Source organism: Sciurus carolinensis, chromosome 14 (assembly GCF_902686445.1).
Source record: "Sciurus carolinensis chromosome 14, mSciCar1.2, whole genome shotgun sequence".
Lineage (NCBI taxonomy): Eukaryota > Metazoa > Chordata > Mammalia > Rodentia > Sciuridae > Sciurus > Sciurus carolinensis.
The window spans coordinates 6,858,692-6,882,328 of NC_062226.1; the positions used below are offsets into that span (position 1 = coordinate 6,858,692).

At 49.6% G+C, this 23,637-nt stretch overlaps 2 protein-coding genes across 10 annotated transcripts in view; one reads left to right on the forward strand and one right to left on the reverse strand.

Moving 5' to 3' along the window:
• The first annotated feature begins 5,139 nt into the window (after positions 1-5,139).
• Positions 5,140-23,617, forward strand: Dync2i2 (dynein 2 intermediate chain 2). Its single transcript, XM_047525453.1, has 11 exons — positions 5,140-5,448; positions 5,521-5,603; positions 5,670-5,832; positions 15,256-15,504; positions 19,941-20,050; positions 20,476-20,633; positions 21,170-21,279; positions 21,664-21,831; positions 21,965-22,197; positions 22,454-22,611; positions 22,818-23,617. Exons 1-11 carry the CDS (start codon positions 5,140-5,142, stop codon positions 23,054-23,056), a joined length of 1,980 nt encoding a protein of 659 aa, XP_047381409.1. The 3' UTR covers positions 23,057-23,617.
• Sptan1 (spectrin alpha, non-erythrocytic 1) overlaps positions 23,155-23,637 on the reverse strand; it is a 68,840-nt gene continuing 68,357 nt past the window's right edge. For all 9 annotated transcript variants that reach the window (XM_047525266.1, XM_047525264.1, XM_047525273.1 and 6 more), the window contains one exon: positions 23,155-23,619. In XM_047525266.1, coding sequence (XP_047381222.1) covers positions 23,494-23,619 — 126 coding nt within the window. In that variant the 3' untranslated portion in view covers positions 23,155-23,493. The remainder of the gene's footprint in view (positions 23,620-23,637) is intronic.

The window sequence follows — 23,637 nt, forward strand, 5'->3', positions numbered from 1 at the left end:
CCACATTCTTTAAATTATTTCACTCAGACTATTTCTCCCTTTCTCTCAACCGTTTCATTTAGGTACAATTTACATACCATAAATTTCACCTTTTTTTTTTTTTTGACCAGGCATGGAACCCAGGGGTGTTTAACTACTGAGTCACATCCCCAGCCCTTTTAAAAGTTTTTGTTGTCGTTTTTTTTTTTTTTTTTTTTTTTTTTTTGAGACAGGGTCTTGCTAAGTTGCTTGGGGGCCTCCCTAAATTGCTGAGGCTAGGCTTGAACTTGCAATTCTCCTGCCTCAGCCTCCTAAGCTGCTGGGATTACAGGTGTGTTCCACTATACCTGGCCAAATTCCAAATTTTACTCACTTTAAGTGTACAATTCCCTCTGCCTTAAGCGATCAAGAAGTTGCTTCTTATCTCTCTACATTTGTCCTCTTTTTTTTGGGGGGGAGTGGTACTCTTTTTAAAAAATTATTATTATTATTATTATTATTGTTATACTAGGGATTTAACCCAAGGTTGCTTAACCATGGAACCACATTCCCAGGCCTTTTTATTTTTATTTTGAGACAGGCTTGCTAAATTGCTGAGGCTGACTTTAAACTTGTGATCCATCTGCCTCAGCCTCAGGACCCACTCAGATTACAGATATGTGCCACCATGCCTGGCCCTTTTTATTTTTTATTTCAAGACAAGGTCTCACTAAATTGTCCAGAATTGCCTTAAACTTAGGATCCTCCTGCCTCAACCTCCCAGGTCCCTGCAATTACAGGTGTGCACTATCATGTCTGGATTATCATCTCTTCTTTCCCACCCCACCCTCCCTCTGCATAGTAAAGAGCATCACTGTCAGTATGACTCTATGCTGCCTCCTCCTCCTCTTCTTCTTCCTCTTCCTCTTCTTCTCCTTTTCTTCCTCCTCCGTCTTCTTGGTACTAGGGATTGAACCCAGGAGTGCTTTACTACTGAGCCCCAGCCCCAGCCCTTTTTATTCTTTATTTTAAGACAGGGTCTTGCTAAATTGCTGAGGCTGACCTCAAACTTTCAATTCTTCTGCCTCTGCCTCCCTAGTTGCTGGGATTAGAGGCATGTGCCACCATTCCTGGTGTGTATCCCTGTGCTGCTGCTGCTTCTTTTTTTTTAGTTGGTGACAGAACTTTATTTGAGTTATTTATACGTGGTGCCAAGGATCAAACCCAGTGCCTCACACTGCCAGGCAAGCGCTCTTCCACTGAGTGACAACCCAGCTCCCTATGCTTCTTGCTAACCCTTTTCATGCTGAAATTATTTATTTGTACAAAGTAAGTTCTCTGTAAATTCTGAGAAAGTAGAGCTGCTTGGTGGTGTAACCCACTTCCAAGCGTGACACGCAGTGGGTGCTAGATAACCATTTGCTGAGTGAGTGAATGAATGAATGAACACAGAGCTGGTAATTGAACTCCAGGGCTGATCTGGGAAGCCTGCCTATGTGACTTGGAAGCAGTATCAACTACCTTGGAATGTCATGCGATTTTCCTCTTCCAAGAAGATTCTATTTGACTAATGCTAGGTTTATTCAAAGTAATTCTGGAATTCTCTTGGGTAAGTGGGTCTTAAACTACAGAGCATAAAAGGATCACCAGGGAAGTCCCAGATCCACCTTCGATGTGATGAATTTGTAAGGTTGTCTGAGTTAAGGGAATCTATGTTGCTCACAATTTATTCTCCACTCTGGAGCTTGTGATCTTTTGAAAATACAGTTAGGGCTCAGGGTGTAACTCAGTGGTAGAGCGAGTGCTTAGTGTGTTTGAGGTGCTGGGTTTGTTCCTGAGCATAGAAATAAATAGTCATGTGTCATTTGAGGTCGGGGGGACATTCTGAGAAACATACCATTAGTTGTTTTTTGTCATTGTGTTAACATCATAGAGTGTGCTTCACAAACCTGGATGGTAAAAGGCAATCACTCAACCTGGCTTCTTGATACAATCAAGATTTGAAAAATCAGATAACAGCTAAACCAATTAAAATAATGATAAAAGGGATGCTATTATTTTCTGTACATAATATAATTGCGTGGGCTATATTTTTTGGGGAGGTATTGGGGATTGAATTCAGGGGCACTTCACCACTGAGTTATAGTCCCCTATAGTCCCCTATAGTCCCACTGAGTTATAGCTCCCCTCCCCCTTTTAAATTTCGAGACAGGCTCTTGCGAAGTTGCTGATGCTGGGCTCAAACTTGGAATCTTCTTGACTCAGCCTCCCAAGCTGCTGGGATTAAGGTGAGTGCCGCGGAGCCCACCTGTGCTACATCTTATAGGACTTGCAGTACCATTGGTTTGTGTACACCAGCATTACCACCAACAGCGTGCAAGTTGCACTAAGATGTTAAGATGGAAGTTGGAGGCAGTGGCATGTGCCTGAAGTCCCAGCTACTCAGGAGGCTGAGTTGGGAGGGCCACTTGAGCTCAGAGATTCTAGACTAGCCTGGCTCACATAGCAAGACCCTATCTCACAAAATATAAGTACATAAACAAATATGTTCATATAGCTCTTATGTCACCAGGCCATAGAAAAATTTCAGCTCTGCTATAATCTCATGGAACCACTATCATATATGCAGTTTTTTTACTTTCAGGACAGGGTCTCACTAAGTCGCTTAGGTCCTTGAGCTTGTCACCCTCTTGACTTAGTCCCCCGAGCTGCTGGAATTGCAGGTGTGCGCCACTGTGCCCAGTGGATTTCTCTTTTTGCAGCCTCAGTCCAGAAGCCCTCTCCTGCCAAACACCCTTCCTGCTCTCCCAACTGCATGAGGGGCTCTTCACCTACAGCTCACATATTGTACTGATGTGTGTGTGTGTTACTGAGGATCAAGCCCAGGGGTACTCTGCCACTGAACAACATCCCCACTGCTGTTTTTTTTTTTTTTTTTTTTTTTTTTTTTTTTTTTTTTTTTTTTTTTTTTTTTTTTTGAGATAGTGCCTTGCTAAGTTGCAGAGGCTGACCTTGAACGTGTGATCCTCTTGCCTCAGTCTTCTGAGTAGCTGGAACTACAGGCAAGTGCTACCATATCTGGCTACAAACTATCTTATTGTAGGTCATCCTTGAGTTCTTTAAGGGCAGAGGCAGCCACAATCCCTGATATATAATTGGTGGCAACTTGTGGGAAGACTAAATTTATTTGGATGGTCAATCATATATGTGTATTTATTATGTATGTATGTGTATGTACATACAGTTGTATCTTAGTATCCATAGGGGACAGGTTCCAAGACCTTTTGAGATTTCAAAATCAGTACTCATGTCCCTTGTATAAAATAGCACACTTGGGTGTAATGGTGTACTCCTCTAACTCCAGCTCCTCAAGGGCTGGAGATGTAGCTCAGTGGTAGAGGGCTTGTCTAGTGTGTGTAAGGCCTGGGTTCAATTTTCATCACCTCAAGAAAAGAAGAAAGAAAGAGGATACACCTATATGCAAATTCCATTTTACAAAACTTTAATCTTTGGCAAATATTTTGCCACATTTCAGCATCTATACATTAACACTTTCAATGGCCATCTGAGATTCTGTACATGTAATAAGCAACCAAATACCTACTGTTCAAATAATTCACAAATATTTAATAAACACCTATTGAATGCCAGGAGTTTGCTTGGACGTTTAGGTTGTCTGAAGTACTTTTTTTTTTTTTTTTTTTGGCAGTGTTAGAGATTGAACCAAGGGTCTGGTTCATGCCAGGCAAGAGCCCTACCACTCAGCTATACCTCCCAGCACGTATGCAGCATTTTACTATCATAAAAATAATACCATCATAAATGATAGTATCTTTGCTGAGTATCCTTGGGGCTCAATATCTGTATCTACAATTGTTTTTGTTTTTCTACAGTACTGGGGATTGAGCCCAAGGGCACTCTACCCACTGAGCCCTTTATGTTGTATTTAAACAATTAAAAAAATATTTTTATTAGTTGTTGATGAACTTTTATTTATGTATTTGTATGCGGTGCTGAGAACTGAACCCAGTGCCTCACACATGCCAGGCAAGAATTCCACCTCTGAGTCATACCCCTCGCCTTGGCCATATCTTCAGTGAGTTGTTTGTGACATTGAATACCTTGGACTATCCTTCTCTTACTGAAATGTTCCTCCTCTTGGTTGAGCATAGCAGGTTTCTTCCTGGACTCATTTTTCAGCTAACAAACTAAAGCTAGCGCGGTACTAACCCTGCCAAAACAGGACGAATTTTCCTCCAGTCTTCAAGTCCAGATCTCCCCACTCTCACAGCCTTGAGCAGCTGCTTCTTCTTCTTTTTAAATTTTTATTTTTAGTTGTAGATGTACACAGTACCTTTACTTTATTTATTTATTTTTATGTGGCGCTGAGGATCAAACCCAGTGCCTCACACATGCCAAGCAAGGGTTCTACCGCTGAACCACAACCCCAGCCCCTTGAGCTTCTTTATGAGTGTTGATTTTTTGGAATCTTTGTTGTTTGCAAATTCTTCTTAGGCTTAAGAGGGCCTCACAAGGAAAATTTTGTCTTGCTCTACTTTCTAAGAAGATGTTTTTATTTCAGTTTTTCCAGTGATGATAATCCAATTTATCTTGAGGTTCTTGACTGGAACAGGATCCTAATGAGGAGGACCCTGTCACTGGGTGATGCACAAGGAAGTAGAACTGGCTGGTTTTCATCTCTGAGATTGGAAGGAAAGAGGCCCAAGAGACCTAGCTAGGGGATTTCTGCCCAGAGACTCAAAATGTAGCTTTGGGATCAGGTCAGCCAGAGTGGGATCTTGGGACAGTTTCATCTCTGACCATTCGCACCCTCATGGGACAGATATACAAATAAAAGTTGAGTTAGGGAGACTGGTGTAGAGTTCACCGATACAGTGCTTGCTTAGCATGCAGGAAGTCTTGGATCTACCTCCAGCACTGCAAAAGCAAAACAAAAAAAAAAAAACAAACAAAAAAAAACAGTTGCTTGCTCAGGATGAGGACATAAAGATAAATATACATAATGCCGCGGACTCCTTGCCTGATAACTGGTGCGTACCCAGTAAGTGAGCACACCCCCCATCTCCAGTAGTTATGTCTATCGTTTCGGTTTAACAACTATTTTTAGTATACTTCCTCATTTGGGCCTTCCAACTTTTCAACCCAACTCGGAATTCGCGTATGCTTGTTTTTCATCGTCATTCTATTCAGGAAGAAACTGAGGACAAGAGGATGGCCGCCAATCGAGCAGCTTGGTTCTTGCTCTGCTGGGAGCACCAGGCAGCTCAGGCGGCTCTGAGGCCGCCGCCCCCTTGCCGCGCGGCCCGTGCGGGCCCCAGACGCCCGCAGGCTCCCGCAGACCCCACTCTCGCCGCCTCTGCGCCAGGCCGCTCAGCGCCATCTTTGAGCCTGGCGTCCGTGCTCACTTCCGTCCTTCACTTTCTTCAAGAGAGACTGCGCCTGCCCCAAGATGTCTCTTTTGAGAACAGGGTATCCAAACCCAGCCACGCTTGTCGCGCCAACTGGGAAGAATCATCCGCTTATTTTTCTGCTGGGCCTTAGGGAAGGCGCTGTGACCGGTCCAAAAATGGCGCCATCAGTCTCACCTTCCCTGTCTTCCGCTCCTGGAAGCGCGGGGAGCGAAGGTCACATCTGACTGCGCCGCCGCGAGAGGGCGGGGTCGTCACCACGGCAACATGCGTGTAGCCCAGGCCGCTGCACCAGGCGGGAAGCGCGGGTGCCGTGGCGCTGGCGACCGGCGGGACTGCGAGCGCCGAGGGGCCCGGGCGCCCGGGGTCGCTGCAGGACGAGACCCTGGGCGTGGCGTCGGTGCCCTCGCAATGGAGGGGCGTCCAGGGCATCTGCAGGGAGACGGTGAGGGCGCGGACCTCACGCCGGGCGACGCGGGCGGAAGGCCGGGGCGGAGCGCGACCGCCGGAGGAGTTTCTGACGTCCCACCGTTTTGTTCTTAAGTTTTAATCCGCAAAAACTGACATGGGGGACGCTCCTGGACCAGTCTTTCATTGAAAGCAAAACTTAACACTCCGAGGACCCCATGTTTTGAAGGGTTTTGCGCGAATGACGATGTTGAGGCATTTCAAACTTTCATCTCCCTCCCTCCCTCCTTCCCTCCCGCTTGGTGCAGACTTCGTGCCTTGACGCGTGCTGGATCCTCAGCGAGTCAGATCGCTCTTGGATTTTTCGTGGGGCGGTTGCAGAGGACAGAACATAAACCGTATATGTAATAAATAAGTTATGAGTGTTTTAGAAGGGGAACAGTGCCATGGACAACAAGCAGCGACTGAGAGACTGTTGGGGAGCAGGAGGGTGGGTTGCAAAGTGAGTCTCCTGGAGTGAGTGACATGGAGCAAAGGCTCATAGGAGAGTTAGCCAACGTATGTATTGCGGTAAAGCAGAGCAGGCAGAACAAATGACAAACTTCAAAGGGCCTGAGCTCTTGGTTGATCTGTTTGAGGAAGAAGGGGAGAGTGGTCCCAGGTGAGGTCAGAGGGTAAGGAGGGGCTTTGCAGATCATTGTAGGATGTAGGTTTTTCATCTGAGTGAAAATGAGCTGAGTTGGAAGGTACTGCATGTTTCCTAGAAGAGAAAACTCAGATTGTTGAGCCTGCAGGTAGCCTAGGTCCTCACCTGTACCAGTAGTGTTTCTTTGTTGCTTCTGAGGACATATGTCTTTCTGAGTCAGGCCTAACAGTCTGCAGGTGTCAAACCAGGATCTGATGTGGCTTCCAAGCATTTCCACTGTGCCATGCTGTGTAGTAATGGTTCTAGTTAAAAGCAAAGCCATGGTCATTTTAGCTCAACCTGCCCATCCAATTCACAGGTAAATGTATGAATCATGCACTGACATTTTCAAAATACTCAAAATAGCTCTTGCTTGCTGATGATTCAGATCTTAGAAGATTCCAGGTTGGGAATCATTTATTCAGTCTAACACCTTTTTTTTATTTTTTCAGATAATGAGATTGAGGCTTGTTAATTTTCTTGTAGAGAGAGTTTTAAAGCTCATGCATGGTGCACACTTGTAATTCAAACTATTGGAAAGACCGAGGCAGGAGGATGGCAAGTTTGAGGCTAGCCTGGGCAACTTAGCAAAACTTTCAGAATTAAAAAAGCCTGGGGATGTGACTCAGTGGCACAGCTCTTGTCTAGGACGCATGAGGTCTTGGGTTCAATCCCTAGTATGGACAAGAAAAGTTTTAAGCGATCCTGACACTTGGGGTGTAAAGACTTGCATTGTCACCCCCTGTAATCCAGAAGGAAGCTGAGGCAGGAGGCTCGAAAGTTTGAGGTCAGTTTGGGCAACCAGAAAACCCAAAAAGGGCTGGAAAGGGCATGGCTTAGTGGTAAAGCACCCCTGGGTTCAATCCCTGGTAGCAAAGAAAAAGAAAGGTTGCATTCGTGAGGGTGATCACTGATTAATTTGAGTCATAGGCACTCCTCTGCTGTTCTTTTGAAGACTATTGTGTTTTACAAATGCTGCAAGGGCCAGAAAAAGTAGTAAGTTGCTTTGCTTTTTCCAAATTAAGTTTTTTCTCTATAACAGTGATTTATGCCCAAAATTTAGAAAAACATGGATAGGCAAAAAGATGAATAAAAATCACCCTATCATTTTGTTCCCTGGCCATTTGATTTATCTTATATTGGTCCATCTTCCTCCTCCTTTTTTTTTTTTTTTTTTTTTTTTTTTTTTTTAAATTAACGGAATCATACTGCTTCTTTTTCTTTGTGGTGCTGGGGATTGAACCGGCGGTCTTGTGCACGCTAGGCAAACTCTGTACTACTGGACTAAATCTCCAGCCTTGTGCATAGTGTTTTGTGAACACATTTTTTTTCCATTTACTACATCCTGAACATTTTATGTGTTTAAAAAATTTTATGGGGAGTTATGAGGATGTAGTTCAGTGATGGAAGGCCTGGGTTTGGTTCCCATCATTGCAAGAAATAAGAAGTAAAATAATTTTTTGTTTTTTAAATTTATTTTTATATAACTAATTCCTTTCTATGTTTCCAATTCGGAGTTTCCTTTTTTTTTTTTTTTTTTTTGGTACTAGAGATTGAACCCAGGGGAACTTAAGTCGCTTAGGGCCTCCCTAAATTGCTGAGGATGGCTTTGAAATCTCAATCCTCCTGCCTCAACCTCCCGAGAGCTGCTGGGATTACAGGTGGATGCCACCGCGCCCAGCCTTAGTTTTTTTTTTTTTATTATTATCAGTTAATTCTGTAAGGAGTTGTAACTAAATTTTTACATGTTTTTTAAATTTGGTATGTTCCTCTGGAAAAGTGGAACATCAGTCTTTGGTTGGTTGGTTTACATAGCAGTGCAATACTAGAACATACCTCTGTGTTTTAGTTATGGATCTTTTGTGTGTGTGTGTGTGTTTGTGGGGGGTACTGGGGATTGAACCCAGGGTCCTCTACCACTGAACTACCTTCCCCAGCCTTTTTATCTATTTATTCAGTTTTTAGTTTGAAACAGGATCTAGTTAAGTCGCCAAGGTTGGCATCAAATTTGTGATCCTGCCTTAACCTCCTAAATACTTGGGATTAGTATTCAGTGTACCACCATGGCTATCTCAGTAATAAATTAAAAAAATACATATGTTAATAGTCTGACTTTTCTTACGCCATACTGATCAGATTACAGATGGACAGATCCTGAGGCTTGGTTTCAGGTGGAATTTGAGGGTACAGATTCTTATTAGAGGCTTGGCCCTGGGCCAGTCATGTGATCACTCCTCTGCAGAGTAGCTGTTGTTAAGAGTCTTTCTTGTGGGATTAAATGAGATTGCCGGTCACAAAGCAATTTGAAGGCCCAGTCCTCTTCTTGTGAAGGGGCTTCTGAGTGTCTGAACTGCAGGCCGCTAACCAGCCCCTCCCTGCTTCAGTGTGGTTGATGCTGGGTTGCCCTGTAGAGTTGTGGAAACACCTGTGTTCAATGTGCAGCGAGTCTAGCTTGGCCGACAAGTGGTGTGACCTGGGAATCTGGTTTTAGAAAAGCTCCTGAAGTGATTCTAGTGTGTAGTAAAAGTTGACTACTAATTTAACACAGCCCGCTCTCCGAAGTGTGATTCACATTCTATTGGAGTGTGTGGTACCTTTAAAAAAATGGTAAAATACACATAACTCTTTTTAAAATTTTTTATTCTTTCTTTTTAAAAAAATATTTTTAGTTGTATATGGACACGATATCTTCATTTATTTATTTATTTATTTTTATATGAGGCTGAGGGTCGAACTTAGTGCCTCACACATGCTGGGCAAGTGCCCTACCACTGAGCTACAACCCCAACCCTAAAATTTTTATTTATTTTTTTATCCTTTTATTCGTTTTTTTTTTTTGTTTGTTTGTTTGTTTGTTTTGTTTTTTTGAAATTTTTTATCCTTATTTGTTTTTTTAAGATGGGGTTCTAGCTATGCTGTGTAGGCTGGCCCCAAATTCCTGCACTCAAGTGATCCTCCCACCTCAGCCTCCCAAGTAGCCTGGACTACAGGTGCTACTGAACCTGGCTATTTTAATCACTTAACTTTATTTATTTTTTTAGTAATAGGGATTGAACCCAGAGCTACTTAACCACTGGGCCACATTCCCAGCCCTTTTTATTTTGAAGCAGGGTCTCACTAAGTCGCTGAGGCTGGCTTTGAACTTATGGTCCTCCTGCCTCAGTTTCCTGAGCGAGTGGGGTGACAGGTGTGTGCCGCTGCGCCCAGCTCTTTTAAGCAGCTTCAGGTGTGCTCTTCAGGCTCAAGTGCCTTCTTGGTGCAGCCATCCCCACTTTCTAGCTCCAGGGCTTTTCTTCCCAGTGGGGTGTGTCTTTGACAATTGGGGCTGTCTCCCAAGGTGAACTCTGAACTCCCTGAGGGCAGGCAGTGGGTGTCTCCTATTAGGCAGAGTCTCCCAGGAAATGCTGAACTGAAATGTCCTTCCTCTGTGGGCCTGTCCTGCTCGTCTCCCCATAGGCTCCCGTGGGCCTGAGGTAACCTGGCTGCCCTTCCTCATCCTGGCCTCCTGAATCTTTGGCCTGTTTGGGTTCTGCAGTGTTTGGCACCCCCTGCTGGAGTGTGTCTATTTTTAAGCCGGACCTTGTGGCTTCAGGGAGAATTAAATCCGTGATTCTTAGCTATTTCAAGTGTCTTTTCAAATTTTATTTTGAGACAGGGTCTTGCTGAGTTGCTGAGGTGAGCCTTGAATTTGTGATCCTCCTGCCTCAGGCTCCCGAGTCTTTGGGATTACAGATGTGTAATACCAGAGCTGTTCTTGGATAGACAGTTTTATACTATACTAGGCTTTTATCCCCAGGCACATAGAAGAAGTACCCGGTTAGGCTGACTTTCAGCTCCGTGTCATCCTTTGAGTAGTTACTGTCCTGATATACTCAAGAGGCAAGTTCAAGTAAACAGGAGGCTGTACCTCGAAGTTGGTTTAGCATCACCTGTTGCTCTTAAGTTCTCATGTACACTTCATACCTGGGACAGATCTGGGGCAGGGCCTTTGTTTATTTTGGGGGGGTGGGTACCGGGGATTGAACTCAGGGGCACTCAACCACTGAGCCACATCCCCAGCCCTATTTTATATTTTATTTAGAGACAGGGTCTCACTGAGTTGCTTAGCACCTCACTTTTGCTGAGGCTGGCCTTGAATTTTCCGTCCTCCTGTGTCCTGACCGTCTGCAGGCCTTTGTGTGCCCACGAGCTGGTTGCACTGTGCTGAGTGAGGTCAGATATCATCTCTGCTCCTGTCACATCTAGTTCCTGGATGAGTACACAGGCCTAGGAAGGGGAAGGAGGTGGAGAGCCATGTGTGGGAACCAGGGACCCTGAAGAGAGAGGGAATTCTGGAAAGGAGGACCTGAGGCCACCGAATGGCATGTCTCTGGTGGACTGTCCTCATGCATTGCAGGACCAGGTGAGTAGGAGTGGCAATCAGAAGGGGTGAGGTTGTAGCTCAGTGGTGCTTGCTTCTGCAGGGGCCTGAGTTCAATTTCCAGCATGCCAAGAATAAAAGCAAAAAAAACCCCACCCTCATGTGAGCATTATATATACCGCCAGCCCAGGATTAAAGGGCAGGCCTGAGCTGGGTAGGTATGGGGCATGCCTATAATCCCAGCAAGTTCAAGGCCCCCGTCTCAAAACATAAAAGGGCTAGAGATGTGGCTCAGTGGTTGAGCACCCTTGGGTTCCATTCCCATCAGAAAAAAAAAAAGGGCAGGCCTGAGAAAAGTGACCCCCGGGGCCTTGGCCACCCAGTCTCATACAGATTAGGGTCAAGCCCACCCTCATCTGGCTGCTGGTGAGCAAAGCCAGTTAGCTCCACCCATACCTACTGGATCAAGCTGGAAGTGGAAGGAGGAGAAGCAAGTTGTCTTTTAGGCAATGTCTGGGTGATTCTGGCTGCTGGTCTAGAATGGTCTCAGCTCACTGCCCACTTTGGGGCTGGTGTGTGGCCCAGGCTGCTTGGCAGGGCGACTTGAGAAGCCCGAGGCTGGCTCCTGAGTGCTGGTGTGTGGAGTGAGGGAGCTCTGCTTTGGGGCACATTGACTGGCACCCTCTCTGTATTTCCACACTTGCTGGACAGGCTCCACCCCCAACACCTAGCAGATCTTAGAAATGCTGTGTCTTATAACTGACATACATGTTAGATTTAGATTTCCCCAGGGAGCTGTTGTTGATTAATTGGTATGTTTTACTATTCAGCACATTCTAAAATTAAGGAAATCTGGAGTGCATATTCTTTTTTTTTTTTTTTTTTTTTTAGTTGTAGGTGGACACAATACCTTTATTTTGTTTTTATGTGGTGCTGAGGATCGAACCCTGGGCCTCACACATGCTAGGTGAGCTCTCAACCACTGAGCCACAACCTCAGCCCTGAGTGCATATTCTTAATAAGAAAGTGACTGACTGGGCTGGGGACATAGCTCAGTTGGTAGAGCGCTTGCCTTGCAAGCACAAGGCCCTGGGTTCAATCCCAGCACCCAAAAAAAAAAAAAAAAAAAAAAGAAAGTGACTGCATCCTTGGACCTTTGTCGCATGTTGACACTGTGGATGGGCTTCCAGGTGGACAGTGTGGGAACAGCCCACTCGGGTCTTATTTGGCCTTCTGTTCCTCACTTGTTTAACCTTTGCCGCTGAGGATGCAGAAAGGCCGGTGCCCTCACAGCATGCCCTGGGGCCCTGGCAAGGCTGCATGCCTGGCTGGAGGCTGGTCCTCTGCCCTGATGAGTTGCTAGAACAGCTGACCAGAGAAACCAACCCAAACCGGCTCCCAAACCGGCTCGTGGCAGACACTCTGGAGGTTTCCCGGGACCTTCACAAGGAAGTATGACTGGTCCCAGAAGAGATAGGAAAGGAATCTAGAAGGCTCTGGTGGCCTCCCTCCATCTCCTAACTCTCCTGTTGTCACGTCCTCTGAGCAGTGCATGTGACATTCTGGGGACCTTCGCGGCCTTCGGCCCTTGGGCAGACAGCTGCACTTCAGGCTGCAGAGGCTCCGCTTCCCTCTGGAAGCCTGGGCTCGGAGCTGGGAGTCTCATGGTCTGGGTTCAGGAATTACTGTTTCCTTTTCTCTCTGCCAGGCTACCCAGCGTGATGCCCTGATGTCCTGCAGGCTGTGTCCACCAGGACAGCCCAGGCTCAGGAAGAAGCCAGGACCCAACTCGCCCTGAATTCTCCCTTGAACTTCCCAAGGGGGCCTTCTGGGGCTTTACCCTTGACACCATCCTGGGCTGGGGCCTTGGAGCTCATCCCCAGGGAACTCAGGATGCGGGAAGCTGACTTAGTGTCCCAGAGAGGAAAGAGAACAATGTGGCTTCTTACCAGTTCAGGGATTTGTCACTGGGCTGTGTGTGCGTGCCCGTGCACTGGGGATGGAACCTATGGCCTTGCGTGTGCAGGCAAGGGCTCTACTACTGAGCTGCACCTCCAGCCCTGTCCCTGGTTTCCGTTTTTTTCTGCATGAATTCTCATGTCTTGGCATTTATTATTTGCATGGATAATGAAACAGCAAGAGATTATTACTAGAGATCCCTGAAAACGGTTGCCCTCCCTCTGGGCATTTTTACCTGAGCTCGTGGTTTTATGTTCATTTCAACATTAAGACAGTTGTGTAATCTTCCCTGGGAAACACTGACGTATATGTGGTGTGAATAACGGCCAGGGTATTGGGAGAAATCCCTGTGCCTGGGAGGCAGCTGTGTTGTGAGGGCAGTTGTATTCTCTGGAAAGACTGCAGGTTCCGGTTCATGGTGATCCCCTGTTTGCTCTCTGACCCAGGGGGCAGGAGGGTTATTTCTCTGTGCCTCAGTGCCACTGTAAAAATGGTGTTTACTTCATGGGGTGGTTGTGAGGGTGAGTAAGATGAGGAGTAGGCCCGGCCCTGGGGTGCAGCCTGTAATTCCAGTGGTTCAAGAGACTGGGGTAGGAGGATCACAAATTCAAGGCCAGCCTCAGCATCTTAGTGAGGCCCTAAGTGACTTAGTGAGACCCCTGTCTCAAAATAAAATGGGCTGGGAATGTGGCTCAGTGGTAATGCCCCCTGCCCCCGCTGGGTTCAATCCCCAGTCCAAAAAAAAAAAAAAAAACCTCAAAGAACAAAGGAGCTGCCAGGGTTCTCTTCTTGAGTTGGCCCTCACGTCCAGGGACATGCTGACGGTGGTTCTCCAGGCAGCCCCTCTGGAGTTACCTGGCTTCCCCAGCCCATCACAGCCTTTCCACACTCCCTTGCAAACGTCTCGACACCCCGTGTCCCGCCTTTACTCCTGTGCCCTCCTCCCCTGGGTGCTTGCCCCACTCTGCACGCCCCCTGAGCAGCCAGAGAGGCTGTAGGTTTTCTGACTCTCCCTGCTAAGGTGGTCTGTGGCTGGCACCCAGTGGGTGCCCACTCTTCATGGATGGCCCACCACGTGCAGTGCCCGCCTCTGTCCTCTGAGCTACCTGAGGTTTTTGTTGCCTGGTGCTGGAGTCCAGGGCCTTTGGTGCCAGGCAGGCACTCTGTTGCTGAGCCACACGCGTCCCTTTTCTACCCAAGGCTCTGCTCTACCCCTTTGCCCCAGCCCAGCACTGTTCCCCGCTCTGCCTGGCGGCTCCCACTCCTTCACAGCTCAGCCGAGTGCTGCCCTGACACCTGCTCCCACCTTCCCATCCTGATGACTCCCCAGCAAGTCCCCCAGTCCCACCTCTGCACGCACTGAGCACTGTTTGCTTTGGGGACATTACCATGTTACTTGTCCCTCTCTCTCCTGCGGAAGCACATTGTTTCCTGTTCTGTGCTGAGCACTCAGGGCCGAGCTAGGTGGTGCTCAGTGAGTGGGCTTTCGGTCTTGTTCAGTGAACATCCGTGTGCCAAGTGTAAGTGCTGGAGTACAGAAACAGGTGGGCCCGGCTCACCAGGAGATGCAGTATGGCGGGTGAGGAGGGCGTCCTTGCTGGGTTTGCTGGGTGCTAAGGAGAGCTGCCTGCTTGGGGCCAGCCACCTGCCTTCCATCTCAGTAAGATGGGCCTGGCTCTGCTTCTGTGCCTACGTGAGCCTGTGTGTGGCCCTGTGAGCAGAGCCTCTAGTCGACGACGGTGACCAGGGCAGTTACTACCCCAGAGTCTCTGTGTGTGTGTGTGTGCGCACGCACATGTGCACACATGTGTGCATGCACGTGTAAGGGTGGCTGACCTCTCCTCTGATGTGCTGTCCCAAGGAAGTGGACACAGGTGGCAGGATGGAGAACAGCCACGGGGGGACCCATTCTGCCTTCCATCGACTAGCTTGCCATAGAAGCGCCTGCGTGCCTTGATCACATGGGTGTGAGGAAGTCATCCTATGGGAGGGCCACTGCCAATGGAGGGAGCAAGGGGTGTGTCAGTGGGGATCTCAGGAGGACAGGCCCAAGGTGCTTGCCGCACAGCTGCTGCCGGCACTGGATGCCGTGATTCTTACAGCTGCCAGCATCTTTAGAAAGGGCACTCCTGCATCAAATGGTCTCACCAAAAGTCCTGGGACAACCTCTCACTGGCCACCTTGGGTCACATGGCCACCCCTGACCAATCAGGTTGGGGAGAGTCTTCTGATTGGCTGCCTGAAGGTCACATGTCTTCAGTGAACATAGGGTGGGGGGGTCATCTCCAACCCAAGCCACACAGCAGTTTCCTCCTAATCAGTGGGGGACTAGTTACAAAAGGAAGGGGCAGACTGTGGGCACAAAAGCGATCAGAGGCCCAGTAACTGGAGAGGTGAGGGTGCTGGGCCATGGGAGTACAGCTGGGTAGTGATGCTGGTTTTGCTCTCCATCTTAGAAAAGTTGCCAGACAGCCAGCATTGCCACTGCTGAAGCATCTGCCCAGGTCCGGAAGCATGCAGATGCCCAGGTGCAGACGGAGGCCCCTGTGCCAGTTACTGTGCTGCCTCTGTCCCAGCATGACACCTCGCGGCTGACAGCCTTTCTCCGGAGGGTGGAGGCCATGGTCATCCGAGAACTAAACAAGAACTGGCAGAGCCACGCCTTCGATGGCTTCGAGGTGAACTGGATGGAACCACAGCAGACGGTAGGGCTGCTGGGCCTGGGCCGCGTCCCTGCATGTGGTCCCCCAGCTGGTTTTAGGTCTTTGAGTTGCTGCACCCCAGTAGCAGTAGTACTGGTACTGACCAGTGTTCCCCAAGCTCTTTCTCCAGGTGCTACGAAGTTTTGTTTTGTTTTGTCATTTTTTTGCTACTGGGGATTGAACCCAGGGGTGCTCTGCCAAGAGCTACAACCCCAGGCCTTCCTATTTTTTATTTTGAGACAGGGTCTCACCGAGTTACTGAGGTCCTTGGTAAGTTGCTGAGACTGGCTTCAAACTTGTGATCCTTCCAAATTGCGGGGTTTACAGGTGTGCCACCATATCCAGCCTGAGCTAAGGTTTTCTTTTTTTTTTTTTTTAACTTTATTTATTTTTATGTGGTGCCGAGAATCACACCCAGGGCCTCACAGGTGCTAGACAAGCGCCCTACCTGAGCTACATTTTTTAAGAACGAATCATTGGGCCTTCACTGGTGCCTGGGAATAGGTGCCATCAGTCTCTCTGTACCTTCTGGCCGGGGAAATGGACACCAGAGTGGCAGCCAGTTTCCCAGTATGAACAGGCCTGTCAGTTTCATTCCCCACTCATCCCTCCTCTGTCCCTCCCCTGACCCCCTTCCTCCCCTTCTTTTTATTTTTATTTTTTGATGGTTACTTAACCGATTTTAATAACATGACATAAAGCCTCTAAACTTGATATAGTTATGTAAAATATGTAGATCAATACTTTTTTATTTTTTTGGTACCAGGGATTTAACACAGGGGTGCTTAACCACTGAGCCACATCTCCAGCCCTTTTTATATTTTATTTTGAGACAGGCTTAGGCCATCCTCTTGCCTCAGCCTCCTGAGCCCCTGGGATTACAGCTGTGAACCCCTGCAACCGGCTTGTATACTCTTTTTTTAAATGTATAAAATAAGCAATATGTGAAAATAGGCAAGTTTCCATTAAATAAGTGAAGTTTAAAAAGAGAAAGTTTTTCTTTCCATGTCATTTGAAGAAGGGAAATTGTCATTCTAAACAATATTCAAGTTTATTAAACAGAAAAACATTACAAAATGTCTACCTTTCACCACCTTTAAGATTTATGTTGCTGCCAAATTTTACATATAACTGAACTTTCAAATCTGCTAACACCCACTGAATTGATTCCACTTCAAGAGCATCAATTTCTTCTTGCAAATTTTTCTTTGCTTCCTCTACCATTTCCTGTGATTCCTCTTGAGAATGGCTCAGGAAACATCCCTGGTTTGATAAGGTATCATTAAGCCGCCATCATCTGCAAGCACGATGTCATCACAGGCATCTTTTAAATTTTCAAGGTCTTTCTTCCTGTAACTCCGTGATGCTACTCAGATTCTGTACAGATTGGTTTATCTTTTGCTGATCTTCAAAAGTAACATTGAGGGGCTGGGGCTCTGGCTCAGTGGCAGAGCGCTTGCCTAGCTCATGTGAGGCACTGAGTTTTGATACTTGGCACCACATAAAAATACAATAAAGACATGCTGTCCGTCTACAACTACCAAAAAACAACAGAACAGAACAAGTAATCTTGACATTTGCAGCTACCTTCATGGTGGCCTCCATCTTAAGCCACACCATCAGGTCCTTTCTTCCTTTTCTTTGAAGTATCTAAATTTTTAAGTCTAAACACCTTATTTAGATATTTGTGTGTATGTGCGTGTGAGCTGAGGAAGGAGTCAGTCTCACGCATGGTAAGTCTGCTTTATCACTGAGCTACACCCCAGTTCTAGTTATCTAATTTTTTTTTTTTTTTTTTTTGCGGTACTGGGGATCGAACTCAGGGCCTTGTGTTTCTGAGGCAAGCACTCTACCAGCTGAGCTATCTCCCCAGCCCTCTAATTTTTATTTACATTTTTTTTGTGGTGCTAGGGATCAAACTCAGGGTCTCACACATGCTAGGCAGATGCTGTACCAATGAGTTATATCGCCAGCCTGATACCTAATTTTTAATTATAAATCTTTTCTGACTTTTGGAAGCAGTGCATATCATCATAGGCAATCCAGTCATTGCGGAAATGTGGAACCCCCAGACAGTGGGCAGTGCTAGCCCACAGATCTTTGGAGTTTTTCCAGTGCTACAGTCATGTAGTTTTTCTCTTGTCATCAAGTACCTTTGAACTATGAGGGAGAGTGTGGGGAGCCAGCCTTATTTAGCAGAATTGGATTAGGTTGAGCCTCATGGCACAGAGGCCTGACTTCCCAGAACTGGCAGATAGGGAAGTGTGTCCCAGATTGTGGGGCGGGGGGATTGGTACTGTGGGAGTGGTTCCTGTCTGCTTCTGCGATAGTCCCCCTACATGGGTCCCCTAACTCCACCCCGTCCTATTCATCACAGAAGAAGCTCCTCCCGTTCAGAGCCCCTTTACCTGTGTGTCTATAAATAAAAAAGAGTTGGGCTACTGCATGTCATTAGAGGCCAGAGCTGGTATGGCCAGACCCATCATGCCCCCTCTCATTTAGGAGGAGTATTGGCTCTTATGTATTTATCGATTAGATAAGTTTATGGGTAATTGATTGATTTATAGCCAACACCATCCTCCGGCAGTTAACCCTTTTCTCACCCATGCGGGCCGTGGCTGAGAGACCCCCCACAGGAGAGCACTTTCTGTTTTGTTTGTGACCCTTAGTTATGGTTTGCATATGTGTGTCCTCTGAAAAAGCTCGTGTGTTCATCAGGAATGTTCATAGATTGAGGACTGTAACCTGATCAGTAGGCTGATCCTTTTGATGAGCAAAGAGCTTGAATGGATTACCGGTTGGTAACCAGGCAGGTGGAACCTGTCTTTGGAGGCTGTACCCTGTCCCTGAATTCTTGCTCACAGGCTCTCTACTTCCGGGCCGCCATGAGCTGAGCAGCTTCACCTCTGCCGTGCCCTTCCCCATGATGTTCTGCCATGTCAGACCCCCAGCAGTGAAGTCGCCCACCATGAACTGAACCTCCGAAACTGTGATTCCCAGATAAGCTTTTCCTCCTCTAAGTTGTTCTTGTCCGTTATTTGGGTAGTGTTGATGAAATGCTGACACCCTTCCCCTCACCAGAGCATTGCTTGGTTCCTTTTGACTTTCTGTCCCACTAAGACACACCGTCCTATATCTGGGTCTGCTGGTGCTGCACTGTCTAGGCAGCAGCTTTGCGTCTAGAAGTTCATGTTCCAGTGACTTGTCGACACGTGGGAGGTTGGGCTGCATCATTTGAACAGTCGTGGAGTGTGCCGGTTTCCTGATGGCCTCGTGTCATAGCTGTTCTCTAACGTGGGGCAGAGGAGTGCCTTTAAACCTGGCCATGACCTGGCCAAACTACAGTGAATCCCTTGCCTGATGATTTTTTCTGTTCTTTTTTTTTTGTTTGTTTTTTTGCGGTGCTGGGGATCGAACTCAGGGTCTTGTGCTTGCGAGGCAAGCACTCTACCAGCTGAACTCTCTCCCCAGCCAGACTTTTTCTGTTCTTGAGCCAGTCCTTGTTTATCCCCCAAAGTGGATTGGTATCACGATTGGTGCTGGTGCTGCAACCCAGGACTTGTGCGTGCTGGGCAGGCACTCCACCACGGAGCTACCCCCAGTCTGTTTTCTTTTGTTTTTTCCTCCCTCCCTCCTTCCCTCCCTTCCTTCCTCTTTTCTCTATCTTCTTTGAGCCCAGGCGTGCTTGAACCACTGAGCCACATCCCCAGCCCCTTTTATTTTTTGAGACAGAGTCTCACTAAGTTGCTTAGGGCCTCACTAAGTTGCTGAGGCTGGGTGGAACTTGCTATCCTCATGCCTGAGCCTCCCTAGTCACTGGGGTTATAGGTGTGCGCCACTGCGCCTGACTTGCATACACATTTCTTGGAGTTGGAAGCTTTTGTCCCCCTTGGGTCTGTACAGAGGAGTGGAATTCCCAGATAGTGAGCTCTTGGGAGCCTTCACTGTTTTCTCTAGCGGCCACACCATGGCTTTGGCAATGGGTGGGTGCTCACTGTCGGGTTTCTCATAGACTTTGGATTTTTACACTGGGAGTTTCCATACCTGGGGGCAGGAGGGTAGAGGTGGGAAACAGGTATTTGGTGGCTACCGCCTTGCGTGCATCCTTTGTGACAATCTCCTTTGCTGCTCCAGCATGGTGGACTAAGAAACAAGATGCTAGGGCCTTTAAAGTGCGTGTGTGCATGCGTACACGCCCCTCGGCTCTGTTCTGGAGCTGACATCTGCCTCAGATCTCAGGCCCTGCCTTCCAGGTTCTGGAAGGATCCTGTTGGGAGAGAGTCCAGGATGAAGGCCTTATGTTTCCCTCCAGGACTGGGCTGTGGACTTGAATAGCTTTTAGGGCCTTGGGCTGCTCATGCCCAGCTGGGGTTTTTCACTGGTGGCCGTGAGGCCACTGGCTGGAGGGCTTTGGGGCTTAGGGTTGGGTTTCTCTGCAGGTGTCCTGTCTGCATACCCTGGGCTACCCCCCTGCACAAGGGCAGGGTCTGCATGTGACCAGCGTTTCATGGAATGCCACCGGCTCCGTGCTGGCCTGTGCATACGGTCGGTGAGTGGCAGCTTGGGCAGGCAGTGGGCAGTGGGAGGCCCCAAGAGCTCAGCCACCCTGGGGTGTCCTTGAGATGGCCCACACAGTGTTGCACTGGGTTGGTGGGAAAAGCGAGAGGAGGGGGAGGGATGGCGAGCCCATGCCTTGGGCCCACCTGTCCTCTGGGCAGCTGTCCTCAGCCTGTCTCAGCTTCTTGCCAGCTGTTTCTCTGGTGCTGTTCCTTGCTGACCAGGGTCCCCATTCCACCACTGCACAGTCCTGTCTTCAGTGTCTGGGGACCCTTTTCTAGAGAACATACTTAGGGTGTCCTGGAGGAATCTGCCACTTGGACATCCAGAGTAGTGTGCCTGGTGTGGAGGGGACAGTGGTGAATCTGGGGTTAGTGTGCGGAGCCCTGGGAGCGCCTTGGGCATGTCCCTCTGCAGGCTGGATGATGGGGACTGGAGCACACTCAAGTCCTTCGTGTGCGCCTGGAACCTGGACCGGCGAGGCCTGAACCCCCAGCAGCCGTCGGCGGTGGTGGAGGTGCCCAGCGCAGTCATGTGCCTCGCCTTCCACCCCACGCAGCCCTCCCACGTCGCAGGTGAGCCCCCGCCCGCCCTGGCCTCCTTCCTTCCTGGGCTCTGCTTCCTGCCCTGCAGCCGTGCGTTGGCCTGCCAGTCTCTGGGCCTGGCTAGGGCAGGTCCGCCTAGAGGAGACAGCAAGCGTGTGACCTGGGTGTGGTCTAGAGTCTGCGGAGGCTCTCTGGGAGCACGTATGTGGTGTGGAGCCTGGCAAAAGGGGCATCTCTGGGACGGGTGACATGGATCATGGATCGGAGGCCCAAAACTGTAGGCACCCTGGGCAGCTCTCAGCTGTGACAGGATCTGACGTGTGCCGTAGGGGTGGGTGATACTGGAGGGAGTGACGGGCCAGGCCGGGGGCCTCAGCTTGCTGTGGGGCAGGCTCCCTGGGGTGCAGCAAGAGGGGACCGAGTTTGAGGCCTGGGGAGCCAGGACTTCCCCTTCGAGGACATGATTTTTAGGGAAGGGACCTTTGGTCCTGGCTCCAGGAGCTTGGCTGGGGAGTGGGAGCTGGGCCGTGGGAGTGCCAAGCTGATGCCCGGCGTGGTCCCCACAGGAGGGCTCTATAGCGGCGAGGTGGTGGTGTGGGACATGAGCCGTTCTGAGGACCCTCTGCTCTGGCGCACTGGCCTGACAGATGACACCCACACAGACCCTGTGTGCCAGGTCAGCATGTGGAAGGTTGCCCACAGGGGGACAGTGACGTCCCACCTTCCCTGGGAGGGAGTGGGACCTTGGGCCGAGAGGGGAGAAGGAGTTGGCAGTTGGACATCTGCCCTGGGCAGTCTCGGAGCTCCTGTGACATGAAGCACTTCTCCGCCAGTGGGAGCCCCCTGGGGCCTTGTGGCTGTTCCTAGCCTCCTAGGCAGGCGCCGCATAGGAGATGGCCCAGTGGGGTTTGGGGCTGTGGGGGAACCTCAGAACCCGCCACGTCTTTCCCTGGGTGGCTAAGCTGGCTCCAGGGCCACCCAGAATTTCCCCTCTGCCTGCTTTTTTTCCCCTGGATGTGGGACACTGGGGCAGGCTGGAGACATCCCCCCATCATCTCAGGTCATTTGGCTGCCGGAACCTCGGCACAGCCACCGCTTCCGGCTACTGAGCGCAGCCGCGGACGGGAAGGTGCTGCTCTGGCAGGGGGCCGGCACAGGCCAGCTGCAGCTTGCCGAGGGCTTCGCCCTGCTGGTCCAGCAGCTGCCGCGAAGCACCAAACTGAAGAAGGTAGGCAGCCTGAGGGACTGAGAACTGGGAAGCTGGTGAGCAGGGCGCAGCCGCAGGTGTGGCTGGTGCGCCCTCCTCTGGGTCAGTGTGCCAAGGCCCATGGCTCTGACCTACTGCTGCCCCGTCTCCACAGCCTTCGCGGGGTGAGACCGAGGTGGGCGTCACAGCTGTGGCCTTCTCCAGCTTTGACTCCAGCCTTTTCATTCTGGGCACGGAAGGCGGATTCCCACTCAAGTGTTCCCTGGCAGCAGAAGAGGTGGCCCTCACGCGGATGCCCAGCTCCGTGCCCCTGCGGGCCCCAGCACAGTTCACGTTCTCTCCCCACGGGGGTCCTGTCTACTCTGTGAGCTATTCACCCTTCCACAGGTACGGGAGGCCCACGTCCCCACCAACCTCTAGCCCGTCAGGCCACATAACAGAACTGCTTTAAGCACCTGCATTCTGCTCATTCCCTATTTGAGTCCTAGGGACTGTCCCCTTTGCTGAGAACTCACCTGTTTTGGGGACCAAGGGGGCTTTGCATGAGCTGAAAGCTTAGGAAGAGTCCCGTGGCAGGTGCCAGGCCCATACAAGACACCCAGGCCAATTCCCTTGCCCCCTCTCTGCCCTCTGTTCCATCTAGGAACCTGTTCCTGAGCGCAGGAACGGACGGCCACATCCACCTGTACTCCGTGCTGCAGGCCCAGCCCCTGACCTCGCTGCAGCTGTCCCACAAGTATCTTTTTGCAGTGCGCTGGTCTCCTGTGCGTCCCCTGGTTTTTGCAGCTGCTTCTGGGGAAGGTAGGAAAAGGCCACCACACCTGTAAGTGGTGTTACGGGCACAAGTGAGACCTGGATTTGTGTCGGGAGCGTTGTGTGGAGTGAGGATGGCTGTCCTCCAGAGAGCCCAACTGCAGCCCAATGTGGGGCAGGTGGGCAGAACTGAGTGCCTGCAGCAGCCTCGCTCCGAGCTCCGGCTTCTCGTGTCTACGCCTCTCTTCCTACAGGTGATGTGCAGCTGTTTGATCTCCAGAAAAGCTCCCAGAAGCCCACAGTGTCCATTGTGCAAACCCAGGACGGAAGCCCCGTCTACTGTCTGGAATTCAACAGTCAGCAGACCCAGCTCTTGGCTGCCGGTGATGCCAATGGCACAGTGAAGGTGTGGCAGCTGAGCACAGCATTCACTGAACAAGGGCCCCGAGAAACAGAAGACCTGGACCAGCTGGCAGCGGAGGTGGCCACCTGAGGGCACAAGGAGCAGTGGGGACAGGTGTCCCCACCGGGGAAGCAGTGGGGTGAGGCGGTCAAGCGGTTTCTGATGTGAGCTGAATGAAGAGGAGCAGAGCTTTTTTGGGGGGGGGAAGAGGCAAGTCTTTATTTGTCTTTTACATGAAAACAAAATTTGGGGGAGGGAGAGAGCACAAGAAGGGAGCGAGCCGGCCGCTTGGATTTTTCTATGTCGGAATGAGGGCAGCCGGCTCAGACGTGGAGCTGGGTCCCCACAGCAACCTGGTGATTGTGACTGACCAGAAGCGGTTTATTAAAGCACCATTTTCAACTAAGTCTTACCCAAGCTAAGCACAGGCTGTGGTCACACTGGGAAGGAACACTGTCCCGAGAGCACAGAGGAGTCGACATGCAGCGGGGCCCTGGCGGGGCAAGCGGTGGGGTCGGGCTGGCGGGTCAGTTCACAAAGAGCGAGCGGGTGAACTCGACGTAGTCGAAGGCAGTGGGAAGTTCGCGGCCCTTGCCGTCCACGTAGGGCTTCATGTGGGAGACGCAGTAGTCCGCCTGTTCCCGGGTCAGGTTCTGGAGGGAGAGACGCAC

Bases quoted from the DNA above. Each gene is read 5' to 3' on its own strand.
- Dync2i2 (XM_047525453.1), top strand. From the start codon at position 5,140: ATGCTTGTTTTTCATCGTCATTCTATTCAGGAAGAAACTGAGGACAAG. The intron at 20,051-20,475 runs GTGAGTGGCAGC...GTCCCTCTGCAG, and splicing joins CTGGCCTGTGCATACGGTCG to GCTGGATGATGGGGACTGGA. The intron at 21,280-21,663 runs GTCAGCATGTGG...CCATCATCTCAG, and splicing joins ACACAGACCCTGTGTGCCAG to GTCATTTGGCTGCCGGAACC.